This window comes from Amblyomma mixtum, chromosome 5 (genome assembly GCF_055824585.1).
Source record: "Amblyomma mixtum isolate Tamu chromosome 5, ASM5582458v1, whole genome shotgun sequence".
In the NCBI taxonomy this organism is placed as follows: domain Eukaryota; kingdom Metazoa; phylum Arthropoda; class Arachnida; order Ixodida; family Ixodidae; genus Amblyomma; species Amblyomma mixtum.
This window is the reverse complement of record NC_143016.1, coordinates 180,732,205-180,750,542: the sequence shown is the minus strand read 5'-3', so window position 1 is coordinate 180,750,542 and position 18,338 is coordinate 180,732,205. Positions and strand designations below refer to the sequence as shown.

The window sequence follows — 18,338 nt, the reverse complement described above, 5'->3', positions numbered from 1 at the left end:
CAGCGCTATTCGCTTTTCGATTGGGCGATGAATGAAAACAGGGCGCCGCGCTCCAATGTGTTAAATAGGTCCCCTAAAGTCATCCAGACCACAGCATCAAGGAGACTGATAATACGATCATTTCCTAAGTGTTTGCCACATACTTAATGCTCTCTTGTACTCAAAAGCACACAAAACTTCTTTTATTGCCATGAAGCAGCACTTTTTGTGCGCACTACGGTCATGTATAGTAAAATTCTGGAAACAATGCTGCACAGCAGGTAAGTCAAGCACAACGGCAAGTTCTCCTATCCTGCCCGTGGTCCACCGGCTCCGTATCTTCCTCCAGCGGCGCCTGACGCGGAGGCCCAGGGTCCGGCTCCCCCGTAGCGACCGGCTGTGTATCTTCCCGCACCCTGGGCTACAGCTGGTGCCGCAACAGGATTGGCGTTGAACACGGCGTCGGCGCTGGCGCCAGGGGCGGTTCCCGGCTCGTTGGTGTCGACCGTGGCGCGGAATCCGCCGGCGTCGGCCACGTAGCTCACGGTGCGGAACAGTCCGTTGGCGTCCCGGTAGCCGTACGAGCCGGTCTTGGCGTTGCTGGCGTCGGCCTGCTCCTTTTGAAACAGCCGCGTCCCGAACTCGTCGGTGGTGTCGTAGCCGAAGCTGTACGGCTGGGGAGGCTGGACAAAGGGAAAGAGAAAACTGTAAAAGCTGCGGCCACTGCATGCTCTAAAAACTACATTCAACAAATAACATTTAAGAGCGAAATCTGCGTCTCTATTTGTGTAACTAGCTGTCAAGAAAGCCCATAACTTTTCGAAAGACTGTAAGATTAATCACCACCTCACACATGCATACGGTTTCTGTGCCCTATTAGAATAGTAGGGAGTTCTTTTAAAATATCGCGAGAATATCGCGAGAGAATAATGGAAATTTTTATCAGCATGAGGCTCCCCCACTAGACACCATCATCATCAGCCTCACTACGTCCAATGCGGGGCAAAGACCTCTTAACCCTTTCCTTGGGAGCTGCGGCCACTCATCCACGCTAACTTCGTCTCAACTGTGCGCCTCACTTTCTGTCGCCCGATGCTGCTTTTGCCCTCACTTGGAGGCACCAAAGGGTGCCTAGGCGCCAAAGGGTGCCTAGACGGTTTCGAAAATCTCTTTGATTACGTAATAACACATATAGAGGTACTATATTTATCGGGCGATTTGAATTTTGACACGCAATGTCCTTCAACGTCATAAAAGAAATTCATAAGCTTACTAGATGCTTACGGTTCTTTCAGCCTTATCGACGTATCTACACGCGTCACGTGTGCCACTTCTTATATTGACACTATAATCACAAATACTGAAAAATACGACAAAAAGTTGACACCATACTGTCTGGCTTAAGCGACGTTCTGCCCATTTTCGCCTTCGTCCTTTCTACACGCCCTTATCGGGTCCCTGCAGCACCCTCTCCACTTTACCGACGCATTGATGTGACCACACTGCACTGTTTTCGTTCTGTAGTATATGAAATAAGTTGGGACGACCTTCTATATTTAAAAGACGTGAACGAAGTGTACAATGATTCTTGTTAAAAGTAAAAACAGCCTACAATTAATATTTTCCGCGTCTGCGTCCTCATAAGGAGCCATGGGTTACGCAACAACTACTGACCAAAATAAAAACTCAATAGAACTTGTTTGCACAATTCATGAAATTACGGCAGCCTGCTAGGCTAGAGAAATTTATAAAATACCCGAACGAACTCAACCGGGAACAAAGAGCTGCTAAGTTTAGGTACTTTAGTAATACGTTTTCCGAAAGCTCTAATAAATATGTTCACCACCAATGGGACGAACTTAAAAAAATTCTAACTGGTACCTCATAAGCAAGTATTACAATCATAACGAACGATGAACGATGGTGCAGTGTTATGAGGTGAAAAGCTGTGTAATGAATTGAATAATTTCATTGTTAACATAACGAAAACTTTATTTTCTTCATTTCTTTCGGTTCGGCTCATTTAAAGGCTTTGGCAGAACACTTCCATCTCGAGCTAAACATGAAAATAATAACACTTCTGTATCGGAAGATTATTCGCCCGCAACCCGTAACGCGCGGAAGCAACTTACTCATTTCGCTAAAAGCCTGCCTCAGTCACCAAAGTTCCAGCATCGTCACAACAAACTCTATGTTAACAACAAGTACTACATGTACGACGGCTGGACAAAGAGCGTTAAACGGATAAAGGAATTACCCACCCAAGTACCCGAAGAGGACACACCGCGGACGCCTTCATCAAATGCCTAAGACACCGACAACGCCCTGTAGCATTACGTGAGGGGACGTCGGCAGTCGTCGCCTTCACCACGCACATCTGTTCTTTTCGCTAACTTAAGAAGTATCGTAACCAAGCGTCCCACATATCATTCCGTAGCCGACACGTGTAAAGCAGGTATTATTGCACTTACTGAAACATGGCTTGATTCTAACATTCGCAACACTAAAGTTCTCCACAACTCATCCCGATACACTTTCTATCGCTGCGACAGCACGTCGCGTCAGGGCGGTGGCGTACTACTTGCACTGTGTAAACCACTCCGGTCTTACGCTAGTAACATCACTACTGATCTCGAAATTGTCTGGGCATGCGTGGAACTTGGACACTCAAAACTAGTTTTCGCGGTATGCTACCGTCCTCCCAGTCACTCTGCTAACTTCGTCGATGATCTGCACGACGCTATAAATGCTGTTTGCACACGACACCCCCTGGCGCCTGTTTTCTTAATTGGCGACTTGAATCTTCCTAACATATCTTGTTCTTTTCATACCCCAGTTCAGAGCTCTTTTTCTAACTTAATCACTGATTTCTTAAACCTGTGTTCCACTTTTTCCTTTTCCCAACTAGTCTCTAATCTGACCAGAATTACTGATACCACTCAAAACACCCTGGACTTAATACTGACTACCCATCCTGAAATGGCCTCAGAAATCACTAACTTACCTGGTTCAGCGACCATCTATCGCTCTCATTTGACATTTGCATCGTTACTCCACCAGCTGAGAAGATTTTTAAGCACATCCGCGACTATAAAAAAGGTGATTTTCAGGCCATTAATAGGGAACTCGTCGACTTTCTTGATTATTATTGCAACGGTTTTGAGGACCGCTCTGTCGATACCAACTGTAATCTATTCTCTACCAAGGTTAAAGATTTAACAAATACATATACACCGTTACGGACAATCTGTTCGCAATCGAGAGCCCCGTGGAAAAACTCCTATCTTAAATTATTACCCAATCGAAAAAGGCGTTTTTCCCAAGTTGCGAAAAGGTCTGGTAGTAAAGCAAGATGGGAGGTGTACCGCGAAGCTAACGGCACTTACGTAACTGCACTTAAAAGCACAAAAATAATTTTCTTCACAACACACTTCCTAGCATTCTTTCCACTGATTCTAAAAAGTTCTGGCGCATTGTCAACCCCACGAACAGTGATACCATTAACTTATTAGCCGACAATGGCTTTGCCATGCCAGATCCAGATTGCCTACTGGTATGGAGCTTCACATTCTGTAATAGCTTTGTTCATTGTACTAACACCATTTTTCCACAAGCGCAGACTTACAACTACATAACTATGGATCCCATTCGCATCGAAGCTTGTGGTATTAAGAAGATTATTGAATCCATTAAACCATGCTCCAGTGCAGGTATTGACTTAATCAATGCGAAATTTCTTAAAAGTTCTCAAACGTAGTGTTCACTGCTGCTTTGTAAGATATTCCAACAGTCCCGCGAAACCGGTGCTCTTCCTGCTAACTGGACGGTCGGGAAGGTGATCCCAATCCATAATTCACGTAACAAGAATACAACCCTTAATTACTGTTCCATATCTTTAACAAGCATTCCATGTAAAGGATTGGAGCACATATTATACACAGGTATTGCGAACTTCCTGTAATCAAGTTCATTTTTTACAGACATGCAGCACGGTTTTCGTAAGCGACTGTCTTGCGAAACTCAGTTAGCATCATTCACGCATAAATTTAATCTCATCCTTGATCGCCTCTCAATAGCCTTCTACGTCTTTCTCTATTTCGCAAAAGCCTTCGAAAAGATATACCACAAATTAATACTTTTTAATCTAAGGAAACTAAACCTTGATCCGAGGCTTTTTTCCTGGCTCGAATATCTCCTTTGCAACCGCATTCAGTTCGTAACTGCTAACAATGCCACCTCTCCATCAACCCCCGTCTATTCTGGAGTGCCACAGGGATCTGTTTTAGGCCCTCTTTTATTTCTTATTTATATTAACGACCTATCTATTTGCGTAACCTCGAACATACACTTATTCGCTGATGGCTGCGTAATTTTTCGCGAAATTAACGACACTTAACGGCGTGTGCGCTCTACAGAATTATCTACCTTCTATATCTGCATGGTGCAACTTATGGTTAATGGAACTTAGTTCTTCTAAATGCAAAGTTTTACGTGCCACCCGCACATCATCTACTACGGGTGCATATTGTCTAAATGTTGCTAAACTCGAGGCCGTCCCGTACTATCGCTACCTCGGAGTTCATATATCTTCCTCTCTAAATTGGTCGCTCCATATTAACGCCATCATTAACAATGCTAACCGCATGCTAGGCTACCTACGCTGAATTTCTCCAATTCCTCTACCTCCATAAAACTCATGTTATATGTCCGTAGTAAACTAGAATGCACATATGCAAGTTGGGACCACAGCTACGCAAATAAAATTAATGCGGTCGAGCTTGTACAAAATAACACCACCCGTTTCATCCTACTTAACTTCAATCGTAATGCAAGTGTCAGCTCCATGAAAAATACAATCACCCTCCCACCTCTAGCCTCCCGTCGAAAAGTTTCATGGTTATGTTTGTCTCATAACATTTTTTTACAACTTTCACAATCTACGCGATGATATAACTCCTCAGTCTTTCATCTCTCCACGGCTAGATCACGTTCACAAATCGGTATAACATCGCACGAAACAAAAGCTTGTTCTCAGTCGTTCATTCCCCGTACATCAGCAGATTGGAACCACCCTCCCGGTTCGACACCCTGCATTCAAGACAACCTGCGCTTCCGTAACATTTTGCTAACATTCTATACTAAGGCTCACAACAAATGTGCTTATCATTCTCCATTACCTTTGTTTACTTTAGTTACTTTTGTTTGTTCTCTTTCCTTGCGCTTACAACTTATGCAAACTTCTTGTACTGAATTGTATAACCAGGAAGGTGACGCTCGTATGCTGATTTTTTTTGTTTTTGTTCTCTTCCAGCAATTTGTAACCACTCCCCTCTGAAACGTCTGTGGCCCTGAGGGTGTCAATAATAAATGAATAAATAAATTATGCAGTCCCTCGAGCGCACGTACGAGTAACGTGTATAACACACCAAGTACTCTGGAATCCTTGTTTAGTGTCATAGCAGTTCTTACAAATCCCGAAAATTGCAAAGCAGAAGATATATATGGTTTTGAGATAAAAGCCTTCAAGTTTGCGATTGACTTATTAGCCCCATTACTAATGCATATTTATAATCTTTCAGTATCATCTTGCATCTTTCCAGAAGGTATCCAGATAGAAAAATTAACCGTAATTCACACAGGTGGAGCAACGTCGGATGTGGCAAATTACAGGCCTATTTCAATTCTACTGATGTTATCAAAAGGTCTGGAAAAATTATTTACACAGAAATAAAGAGTTTTCTAACCAAACACACACTTTTATCTGACAGTCAGTTCGGTTTCAGAAAGCAAAGGTCCCCAGAATGGGCGCTGATTAAAGAGAAATAGACAATAATAGATGCACTTGAAGACAGGCTGCTTGCACTCACCATGTCCATTGATTTTTTAAAGGCTTTCAACCTGTTAAATCAAGATTTACCCCTGCATAAACTCAGTTACTAAGGCGTTAGAGAAGCGAGCCTGTCTTTAATGAGTAATATTTGAATCACCGCAAAGAAATGGTTTTTATTTAATCGCAGTATATCAAACTTACAACCTCTTCTTTCTGGAGTACAACAAGGCAGCATTCTGTGGCCGTTATTGTTTAATATTTGCATTAATGATACATTTTCCGCTCCTCTTCCTGTACACTTAATAGTGTAGCAGATGAGATCGCAATGCTTGTATTAGGCAACAAAGAAAGTGGCCTGCTGAACGTGGCAATCAATTTCTTGAATTCTTGCGTCCGTGGTCCATTAAGAATTATTTAAGAGTAAACAACACCAAGACGAAAGCAATATTATTACTAACTAGAAATATAATTGTGCTGGCAAATCTTGACGTCTGCTTAGGAGATAGAAAAATCGAGGTCGTGCAGAAAGGGAAGTGTCTCGGCGTTGTTTTAAACGACCCACTCAATTGGTACATGCATATTGAGATCAATTGCGGCAAAATGAACAAAATTAATGGCGCCTTATGTCGTCCGAGGAACACAATTCGGGCAAGAGTGAAAATGCCAATTCACAATGCATTTATACTAACACACATAACTTATTGCCTCATCGTCTGGGGGACGACAACCAAGCAGATCGTAATGAAAATCCTACTGGCTCGAAATCGAGCAGTTAATTATTATGAAATGCACCATTGTGTACTCATCCGGAGAACTACTTTATAAGGTTCAATATCACGAAAAATTAGCAGTTATTTTCACACAAATAAAATTTTTCTGTCTCTAATTTCACTCGTCTGGCAGCTGAGAGAGCAGTTTGTTCCACCGAGCACGGACGTACCGTGTTGTACACGAAGTGTAGGCCATCAAGATTCCTCTGGCGACGACGCAAGTGATCTGCATTACGCTGGCTACAGCACGAGGATCGTCTACTGACACGCGCAGTCAGATGCAAGTGCCATGCCCTGCCCATCTTCAAGACTGCTTAAAAGCGGGACACTGCAACGACTGCCTAACTCGTCTGGCAGCAGAGGCAGCTGTGTGTTCCACCGAGCACAGATGTACCGTGTTGTGCACTCAGGTTAGCCATAACTTCCCCTTTTTTGTTGTACTTTTACGCTTTCTTCGATGCTGCCTCCACTGCGCTTGCTATTTTTATATTAAGCGCCGTGGTGATGCCTTGCACAGAAAGAGAAACTTGTTTATCTTCTTATCAAGATTTGCTGAATGCCTACAGTAAATTTTGGAAAATGTTGTGTAATAACTGAACGTGTGCACAAGAGAAAAAATGATGATGTAAAGAAGGAACTAAAATGTCCTACATGCCGCATATCCGCATCCCGCGACAGTTCTAGCACAGATAAGCATTCCGCTACGCTGCTGAGCGCTTTTAGCCAAAAGCTAGGAGGAATTAGTACGAGCTTCGCTATACTTACGACGCAGCTTTTTGCCCTGCGTCCTTTCTCCTTTGTTACTTATGTAACTTCGAGAGAGTTAAATAAAGACTTCATTTCATATTTCTGGCAAGTGATGTTTAGTCCTTGCCGCTACTCTACGAATGTAACATCTCCCTGACATATGTGTATTTTGCGTACCATGCTTAAGTGCCCCAATAAGCCAGAAGCTACCATAAAGGAGGAGGAGATTCACGCGCGCCAAATTCGACATTATTGTTCCCCTCGCCGCGAAAGCTGTGTGTAGACAACGTAATTTAGTGTGCAGACAAGCCGATTAGGCTTCGCTACAGCCGTCAAGTATATTAGCCCATACAACTTCGCCAAGCTCGCAGGCAGGCGAATGTCCATATATGACTTCTGAAACTACATTTTTTTTTCTGACAGAATAATGACAAACGCTGACACGGCAGATACTAACCATGATAGCAGGAGTATGTGCAGACCAAATTTTTTTTTTGGCGTGAGTACTGCCTCAGCAGCACCCATCATACTGTGGAGGTCAATGTGTCCAAGAACACACCCGCCAGCGACTGTGGGCCTTAATTTTATAAAATGATCTTCTTTTCTTGACCACTGAATTGATTAATGAAGTTTAGAATTTTTGAAACCTCGTCTTCGAAGGTGTACAGTAGTTCAGTGTCGCTGATAATGTTCTATAGATTTAGGCGCCTGTTTTCTGCCAACTGGGAGCCCCGTTTGCTGAATTTTGGCGTCAGACGACAACAGATACTAGCGATTTGTTGTTGGCAGAGTTGAGAAAAAACACTGGGCCCTTTATTTCTCGGACTACATGTTGCCCATTCACATCGAGCCCTCCTTAGTGGTAGAGGAGGCGATGTCACTATCGTGAATAAATCTCTTTCTGTACTTAAGCCATATATCTTAAAACCCTTTCGTCAAACGCTAAAACTAAGCTTATTGTTTTCTCGCCATGGTCGTTGCAGTTTACTGAGTTCCTCACATTGTAAACTGGAATTTCGGCCCCATTTCTAGGGAAGACCTTGTAGTCATTAGGTGAGTACGTTATACTTACGTAGGAGGCACCAGCAGCGGAGAAGCCCGGAGTAGCCGCTGCCGCAAAGATGGGGCCCCGGAACCCTGCGTTCCGGAACCCTGCGCCCCCGAAGCCGCCGCCCCCGAAGCCGCCGCCGAACACATTCCCCGCACTCACAAAGGCGACCAGGGAGAGGAAGAGGAAGGCAGACTAGAAAGAGGAGCAGCGGCAATGAAGGAAATGTGAAGAATAGCCCTCGGGCCCCCTGGCATTTCGCGTGCAAGGGGTCATAGAAAGTAGTTCCCTCGTGCCGTTAAATTATACTTCCCTCGTGTGAAAGTCCTTTATGTACAGTAGGAGCCCTAGCCAAAAAAGCGTCCAGAATGCTTCTGTATGTTGCGCTTTTTTTAGATATTTGAAGCCTATAAAAGTATTTTAAAAAGGATTCTCTTCAACACAAAATAGCACATAGAAACAGTCAGGCGATAAACTCCTCAGTGCAGCTAGGGATGTGGCGAGGAGATTGACGCTTGCAAACGAGTTTTTTTTATTAAATAGGATGCATTAATACACTAATGAGGTTAACAAAGGTTATTAACCTTTACACTAAAGGTTAATAACCCTTTTGATAGCTCTGCGCGCTCCTTGCCTTCATACGATTATAAAATGCTTATTAAACCAAAATAACTTCACAGTAATGAGGGTTACTCTACGAAAACTGCAACAGTGTATTACCATGCTGCAGATAGCTCATGGAGTGTACTGTCGGCCGGCGATTGGTGTTTTATTGAGGGCACATTTGAAAAGCATCCATTATAGTTCTAGGAAAAAAACTAGAGTAACAAGCTAAGATTAGTAGCACCACTTAAGTGCTCAATAAAGTGTTACCTTAATTTCATGGTACAGACTATAATGACGGGGATATTTGAGCACGAATTCGTTGTATCCATATCAAATATTTATTTCTGCGTAAATTGTGGATACCTTCCTTCCGCGCGTTATACACACCAGAATAAGGCTGGAGTAAGGATCTTTTCAAAGGATAGCATATCGTTTGCCCGCAGCCGACATTCAAGAAAACCTGTGTTTTCGTACCAGCTTAGCTAGTATTGTATACTGAGGTACTGCTCCGCTTCTTGCGAGCTTCTGGCCTGCACTATAGGCTGTGACTTCAACGAACACTGACTTTTCAGAATGACTTCACTTTTCAGCTATTCTCTTCTCACTTTCATTTTTGTATGCCCTCACCGCTTTACCCCGTGCTGGGTAGCAAGCCGATTATTCTTCCGGTTAACCTCCCTGCCTTTGCTCTTCTACCTCCTCCTCCTCCTCATAACAAATGTATCTATTGTTATCAGGTACCTCTGTTGTTTTTCCTTGCGCTTATAACACTACACTTACTACTTTAAATAGAACCGTACAACCCAGGAACATGACGCTTCTATATTTTGGATATTTTAGCCTGTGTAATCTTCCATAAACACTCCCTTCTAAATTTTTTCTTCTCTGAAGGTATCAGTCAATAAATAAAAGAATTAAAACTATCCGACGAGGCTTGTGCTGGCTTCAGATGGACTGAACTCGCTAAAATGAAAACTGTTGTGCCCAAAAGCCGGTTTACCCTAAAGCAATTTTGATTGTGTTCCAACACATCCCTGCTCAGACTCAATCTAAACATTCTGAATTAGAACAACGTTATCTCAGCTTTATAAAGTAGCAATAAAGCTAAAGTAATTTTTATATACCAGCAATATTATTCGGATGAAGATCGAACACCAGCGTGGGACTGTGCAGTCGATTTCTTACCTTAGGGGAAATATCCATGGCAGATTCGAACGAAAACTTTGTTCACCGGTGGAGCAGATGGGGTGCCGACCATCCTGTGTCCAGCTTTTATACGTGCCAACTGACCGTCAGCAACTCGTCATAGTCGTCGTGAAGGAGGGGGCGAGCTGCTTTTCATCTCTCTTTCTCTAACGTGATTCTGTCGCGGGCGGCGAACGTCGGTACCTGCGCCGTGACGAGACGCCTTTTGGTTTTTCTCCATTTACACCGTCATTGTTGCGGCATGGCGGCCTCGACTTTACGCATCTCGCATGCAACACACAGAAGCTAGTTGCATTGCGCTAATGTTTCACGGTTTCGGTGACAGCCTAACTTTTTTACAGGTTAACTGTTCCGGGCAGTGGCGCCACCGGTGCAGTTTGCGTAACCAATAAACTCCTCCAATGGCGGGCAGTTAAAACGGATGTTATGCACGTATTCCGAGTAAAGGTAGTCTAGAGACTGCGCCCCTTGCTTTTGTTTGACGCAGGTAGCGCGAACTCATCTGAGTTTGCAGTGCACCTTCTCGCGGAGATTAATCCGCATCGTTGCCACTTCTCCTCTGCACAAAAGAACGAATCAGTGTCATCATCTTCAACATTTAAATTATGCGTACATTTCTCAATGCCACTTTTCGATTGAGGGCTGCACGATATCAGCAAACTAATATGTGGAAACTTTTGATTTACAATGCAGGACGTAGCGGATCTGCATCCGACTGGCCACCATACCGCGCACACTATCCCAGTGATTTTTTCATGTTCACAACAGATCACTTTTTATTGCTTCTTTGTTCTCTCTTTTTGACTGTAAAAATGGACTCTCACTGTGGACTATTTATATTGCGGCGGACTGTTCAAGTGAACTTTTGAGTTAATGGCTGTACTGCTAACAAAGCTCTAAAACGTAAGGTGCATCAAGACAGTCTTCCGGGGTATCTCCTGTTCAGTAAATATTATTCGGAAATCTACAAGTACACTTACATAGATTATTCAAACAAATTCGCTGTCCTCTGATCACACCCGTTAATTTTACATTATGCGATATAACAGATCTGACCGCTTACGTAAGTCAAGCCTTAGAAGATTTTAATAACTGGTATCTCACAAATTCTGTACTGAGTACAGGGACTAAACGAACAAATCGAAGTTCGCCTGTACCGAGAGTATACGAGGTTCTAATCACAAAAAAAACCACTCTCACTTAAAAAGGTGAAATTCGAAGTTAGGGCCTGTTTTTTGTGTCCCGTTTTTTAGTGCTTCTCGTTTTTTCGCATCAGAAAAAATGGCACGCTAATGCTAACAAGGACGTTCCAAAGGAACCGACATTTGGTCAGAAAGCCACACTTTTTGCAGGAAGCATATGACAGTACTGTGTAAGAAAGACCAGGACGCTTCTCTCTATATAACGGAGACGGTGCACGATCAGAAGCAACATTATGGTTTTAACGATGCCTTTTTTTAGAAGCCTGAAGTACACGCTCAGCTCGATTGCAAGTCGTGTTCCATAGATAAACATCTTTGTTCAGATGAAGTGTAATAAACACCAGATTAACGCGCTTCCAATCTACTATTAATTATTTTTTTTTCAGATCAGTACTACAGGTTAAGGCATTTATCAAGAGCTGCCTCAGGGTAATCCTATGCTATACTAGGATCTCTGAACGCAAATACGTCTTATGACTCTCACTCTACGGTGTTTTCAGCATACAAGGGTAGACGTGCAGGCTAGTTGGTGAACCATGATTCTTTAAAACAGCGCAAAAGACAGGGACACAGGGTTCGGGCTAGTGGGTAGTCAACATGATATCCATAGCGCACAAAATTGAAGGACACAACACAAGGGCAAAACTTCTACTGAACGATCTTTATGTGGCGCGGACAACCTTGTAAAGATCACGTAAGGTAAAGGTGTAGACGACTAACAACGCTTATCTTGTTGAATTCATGATGTGTCAAGGAATGAAAAAAAAAACACAATGCATGCCACCAATCAATAAAGCACCGTATTGAATATACCATAGTTGGACGGCAGGCAGAGAACACGTGTGACCAGAGGCAGGAGCGTGTTAACAACACTTTTGCATTGCCTGACATAGCAATAGAAGAAATAACGACAGCAATCAACAACCTTTCAGTGGGCAAGGCGGCAGGACCTGATGCAATAGCTGTTAGACTAATTAAAAACAACATTGATTTAGTAGGAATCCATCTACTACATATCTTTCACCTTTCACTGGTAAATGGAATGTGTCCTGTTTAACTGAAGATTGCAAAGATTATACATATAGTTAAAGGCTGTGAGCGATTCGACATGTGAAACCTTAGACCGATATCGGTGTGAAATGCATTTAATACAAATTTTGAAAAAGTGCTTTGCCAGTGTATACAAAACTTACTAAATAAGTATAAGATTAATTTGTCAGAATCAGCAAGGCTTCAGGCCCCAAAGGTCACCGTCAACCGCATTTCTTGTTCCTGCACAGCTCATTTACTGTGCTGCATAGTAATAAACTATCCACAGTAGTATACTTCGACATGTCAAAAGCTTTCAGTACGGTTGATCGCTCAGTAATGCTACAGAAAACGTAAACTTAAGGTCTAAGAGGGAAAATTCATTATCTAATTGAAGTTATTTCAGTGTGCAAACAATACGTTGGCTTAAACAATTTAACCTCACTATCGCAAAGCATTAATCTAGAGCCGCCGCGGTGGCTCAGTGGTTATGGAGCTCGGCTGCTGACCCGAAAGACGCGGGTTCGACCCCGGCCGCGGCGGTTGAATTTCTTTGGAGGAGAAATTCTAGAGACCCGTGTACTGCGCGATGTCAGTGCACGTTAAAGAACCCCACGTGGTCGAAATTTCCGGAGCCCTCCACCGCGGCGTCTCTCATAGCCTTAGTCGCTTTGGGACGTTAAACCCGATAAACCAACCAACCATTAATCTAGATTTGCGGCAGAGTTTCATGCTTAGGCGGGTGTTTTTTTCCCCGTATATTGATTAAATTTCATCTAAGCTGAAATATTTCAAAGCTGTAATATACTCCGATGACACTGGGTTATTTTTTGGAGGGAATAATTTAGAGGAACTGCAATATAAAACTAATGAGCAACTTAGCGTTCTTTCACAGAGGTTTAAAAGTAATCGGATAACTCTAAATGCTGAGGAAATAAAGCACACCTTGCTTCACTCACGCAGAAAGAACATAAATTACGAACATATAGCACTAACTATCGCCAATACCGATTTGCCGAGGATAACCCATTGCAACTATGTTGGCGTCCAGTTCACGTCTGATATGCACTGGAAAGAAAAAATTAACAATGTCTTCTTCAAATTAGCCTATAATTGTGATGTTTCACTAAGGGCCAGCGACTGCTTTGCTCTTTCAATTATGCGTTTTCTGTATTTAGCATTTCTGTACAGCAAATTATTGCACTGCCTGGAAAACAAGGTAGTACATACAAAACATACCTAGATCTCGTTCCATGCGTTGAAAAACGTGCTATTCATATAATAACTTATTCAGACAGTACCTGTCCCGTTATCGCATTTCTCCTAGCCCTCCATAAACTAGCATACGCACTTGACTCCAGCGTGAAGTTCCTATCAGAGAAGTTCGATGAATTCCAGGACCGTCTTCTAATTCAAGAGCAAGTGACAGAAAAACTAACCGAAAGCATGGATCAGATAGAAAAGACCGATTCTTCCAGTGAACTGCAACAGATAATGGAAGATGTAGATAACTTGGAGTGGCGTAGCCTTCGCTACACCATTGAATTTAGCGGCATTCCTGAAGCTCAAAGCGAGAACTTGCTGGAAAAAATAAACGAATTAACCCCTTGACTGGACATTCAGCCACTAACTAAGCAAGATATCACCGCACTACGTCACCCAAGACCTTTCCTCTCTGCTTCAACACACCTTCTTTAACTCAAATGCTCCAGACGTTGCGCAGGTCAAAGTCTTAGCAACAGTTGACATACGCAAGGCTTTCGACTACATATCACACGACCACATCCTCACCAAACTAGCTGACACGCAGTGTGGACACAGCATGAACAATTGCATAAGAGCTTTCCTCTCCCACCGCTCTGCCCGTATCCACTATCACGACAAACTGTCTCACCCCATCCCACTCCCTCGTGGCACTCCACAAGGTGCCGTACTCTCTCCCATTCTCTTTAACCTAGGCATGGCCCCGCTCGCCCGGGCCCTAGCTGATATTCCCGACTTTCATTTCATCTTCTATGCAGATGATCCCACCTTGTGGGTCACCCCTGGCTCACCGGGAGAGGTCCAAACCACACTCCAACATGCACTTAACACCATTTCCTCATACCTCTCACAAGCGGGCCTGCAACCCGCTCCGGAGAAATCAGAACTTCTACTCAACACGCAGTAAATATCAACGGACGATCTACCTCACCCTTGCCGGACAGCGCATCCCCTGGGTATGCCACTCAACTCCAACACTTTAACCTCTGCCTTCAATCAGTCCATACGCACATGCCACTCAATCACACACTTACCCCGCCGCGCAGTTTCAAAAAACATGCCGGCCTCTCCGAGACACACGCCAGTCGCCTTGCTCAAGCGGTCGCCCTGAACAAATTCCAGTACTACATACCTTACTGCCCCCTTACAAGTATACAAAAAGAGAAACTAACCCGGGCCCCCAATACACTATATAAAGACACACTAGGTCCCCCTTCAGGCTTCTACAGACACCCTGTACAGAACAGGTCTTTTCCACCCTCTTCAAGCCATCCTTAACCTGCACCGGGAGAGACATATCGTCCGCCTGTCCAGCTCACCAGTTGGGCGGTGGATACTATCGCAGACTCCCTACGCACCTACTTCTTTCCCAGACCCACTCCAGTCTCCGATCTACAACCCTAACCTCCACCTCGCACCCATTCCACCCAATATATCTGCACACACATGCAGGCCGCCGCCAAGCATACGCATACAACCACAAGCCACTTTTGGACGCTGTGGCGGTGGCCTATACAGACGCCTGTCTCACAGAAACCGCGGGCTCCACAGCAGCCTTCTTCCTTCACCCTTGCCTATCTCCAACCAGCACTCACACAACCAGTCCATACGCCTCCCCACCCTCGACTCTCGCCCTAGAAATACACGGGATCGCCGATGACATCACACACTTTGACACCCTACCCCCCGCATACGTTGTCTACACAGACTCGCAGGCAGCTCTGCGTGCCTTCCACGAAAGAGCCCTCCCCTTCCCTGCCCGATCGGCCATAGATGCCGCCCTCATATCATTAAGCCCACGACCAGTGACCCTTCGGTGGATCCCTTGTCACATGGGCATTCCCGGCAATGAGCTAGCTGACAGGCTTGCCTGCGAAACTGAACACCGGGCGCCGGGGATCCCATGGACGAGCCCACCGACGGAGCAGGCGGTAACGCCTTACAAACGCACTGTCGACGAATACTACAAGCAGAAAAAATTGGACTTAGCTGATTTACCACCGCCACACCCATCCTTATCGATCCGTGAAGCTCGCATTCTTCGGCGAATACAGTTGAATCTCCTACGTACACCAGCCAAACATTATCTGTACCGGGACACTTTCACACCTCAGTGCCCAAACTGTCCACACACATATGCAGACATAGAACACTGCCTTACATAGTGCCACGCAGCCTTCCAGTCCCCCGCCTATCCTTTCTCCCCATCAAACACCGTGGCACATCTGGCTCACCTCCATGGATCTGAAGCTCCAACATGCACTCGTCGCCTTGGCCCAGAACCTATTGAACGCTTAATAGAAAGGATGTTCTAATAAAAGTGTCATACCACCACCCCATCGGCTTTCAGCGAAACAAGGCAGGACACGGGGCATCATTGCTCGCTTTGTCAGTCATGAACATCGTGACGCCTGGCTGTCAAAGCGACCAACACTAAATAATGAACCTTGTGACAAGTTTATGTGCGAAAACATGACAAGGCTTTCCCGCAGTCTTCTGACAAAAAGAAAGGAATGGGCGAAGAAGGCAGGCAACGCTTTCGTATGGCACACGAACGGAAAAGTGCTAGTTCGAAAGAACAGCGGTGATAATGCTGTGGTGATTCGCACGGTTCAGGATTTTGATGGCCTGCACTGACTATTCTTGGCATGATTCATTTTTTTTTTAATTTTCTTCATCTCGCCTACAGCAATATTAAATCGTTATATTCTGGATTTGCCTTATCTTTGTAACTATTTTATTCCTTCCTTTTTCCTTCAGAAGCAAGTACAGCCTTTGTCAGAAGTTTGAAGTCCAGGGGGTTTTCTTTTGAGCAATACTGTGTCGTTCCTAATGCATCTCTAGCGCTCCAATATTCCTGGACATGAGAAGATTTTTGGTACTGCCTCCTGCAATAGGTACGACTTCCATGAATGCTCCTGGAGTCCCAATATAACGCTTGCAAGTGAACCCCCTCGGCTCTAAACTTTAGACAGAGACATTTTATTTATTTATTTATTTAAACATACTGTCAATCCCCAGAGGGATTGTAACAGGGGTGGGTACAGAAAAACAATTTTACAGTGATTGTCTGCATCTGCTGGTAAGTTCCCGCTTTAAATAGCCAGTGCTTTCAAATAAAAGAGTTGCCAGTGTACGACCGGGGTGTTGTACTCCTTTACTTGCCTCTTGTCCTCGCCCTTTTTGCGCAGTCTTTAACTTTTTGGAACATGAATCTACTAGCCAGCAAGAACGTACTTCGAGAAACTCATTAGTACAGCATTTCTTCTACGGTTTTCTTTGTTCTTCAAAGCATTTTCAGCTGTGTTATATGACTATATTGCTAATGTAGTAAAACTCGGTGCATCTCCGAACGCCCACCGGTAAAAAATTCACCTCCCACCTAGGAGGTTGAAGCCACCACCACCCACCCGCCACCTTCAGCTTACCGCGGCCGCCAGCCGCCAATGCCCACGTGCAGATCTCCGCATGTGCATTAGCGGCCGCGGTAAGCGATCCAAATTATACACTATTCTGAAATTACTAATTACATTATGTATTTTATTTCACAGTTCCAGTATTATTAATTTTTATTTTACATAGATATTTTATTTCACAGTTGCAGTATTATTAATTTTTGTTTTCAATTATTTATATTTTCTTACAGTAACAGTTTTGTTGTTTCTACTTGTGGTATTTTGTTGTTTTGTTACGAAATGGTCTATTTCCGTAGTGAGACCTACGGAAGCCTTCCCTTTGTACGTGTACCCGTATAGTACACGGGCGTTTTCGCACCGATTTCTCCAACCTGGGTGCAGTCTCCGAGGCCGGGTTACTAGCCCGTGCACCTGCGCAACGCAGTCGCGTAACGCCTTAGCCACTGCGCTACCTCGAAGAGTGAATACCTGTAGTGTGAGGGCTCCTTATATGCCTGTAAGGTCCAGCGATGAGCTCCTTTACGCTCGTTGGCAGGCATGGCAGGCAGGTGTTGCAGGCATGCAACCAATTGGGGGCGGGGGGGGGGGGGGAGGAGGATTGGAGGGAACGCTTAAGGGGGTTAATTTTTATATATGCAGGTGGTCACTCTATACTTGACATTCATAGATTCGTGAAAGTCCTCGCACCCCTCCTGGCGCAGTGGCGGAGCGCTGGTGGAGCGCAGGGATGAAGCGCCCCCTGCGATGGCAGGTGCTCCCAGTGGTGTGCCTTGTGCGACCCAGGTTGCACTTCGCGAGTGACTGATCATTAATTTGGCTGCCACCTGCCACGGAGGGCAGTTTTCTCACTATCCTTTGGGGAGGTTGTGATGACGCCGCGTGGTCACCTGACCTATGTGGCCCACCTGCATCCTATGGTGCTCACTGGGGACTGCCTGCCAAAGCTATGCTCGTGATTTTCCGCTGACAACCCTAACGCCGACAACGGATTTTCTCGGGAACAGGACTTTTAACACTACCGCGTCAATAAAAGGACCCTTTAATTCTGGTAGAAAAATCTCCCGTCTTTTCACAGCTTGAATAGAGCAAAAGTGGGAACAATATTTTTTAAAACTGGGTACAGTGTATGTACGTCTTGCAACAGGTAGCACAAATAGACGGTGCCACTATGCTTTGTGTGTCGTCTCCGCCCAGTTCCGTTCATATTCACTGCCTGTCCCAACAAAAGCAGCTACACCACTC

General features: G+C 44.5%; 1 protein-coding gene across 1 annotated transcript; it reads right to left on the bottom strand.

Annotated features, from left to right (window-relative positions):
• Positions 1 to 287: 287 nt before the first annotated feature.
• LOC149344972 (uncharacterized) lies at positions 288 to 10,183 on the bottom strand. Its single transcript, XM_089547334.1, has 3 exons — positions 10,166 to 10,183; positions 8,399 to 8,569; positions 288 to 662 (listed from the first exon to the last, which is right to left on the bottom strand). The coding sequence occupies exons 1-3, from the start codon at positions 10,181 to 10,183 to the stop codon at positions 288 to 290; spliced, it is 564 nt and encodes a 187-aa protein (XP_089403460.1).
• Between the last annotated feature and the right edge of the window lie 8,155 nt (positions 10,184 to 18,338).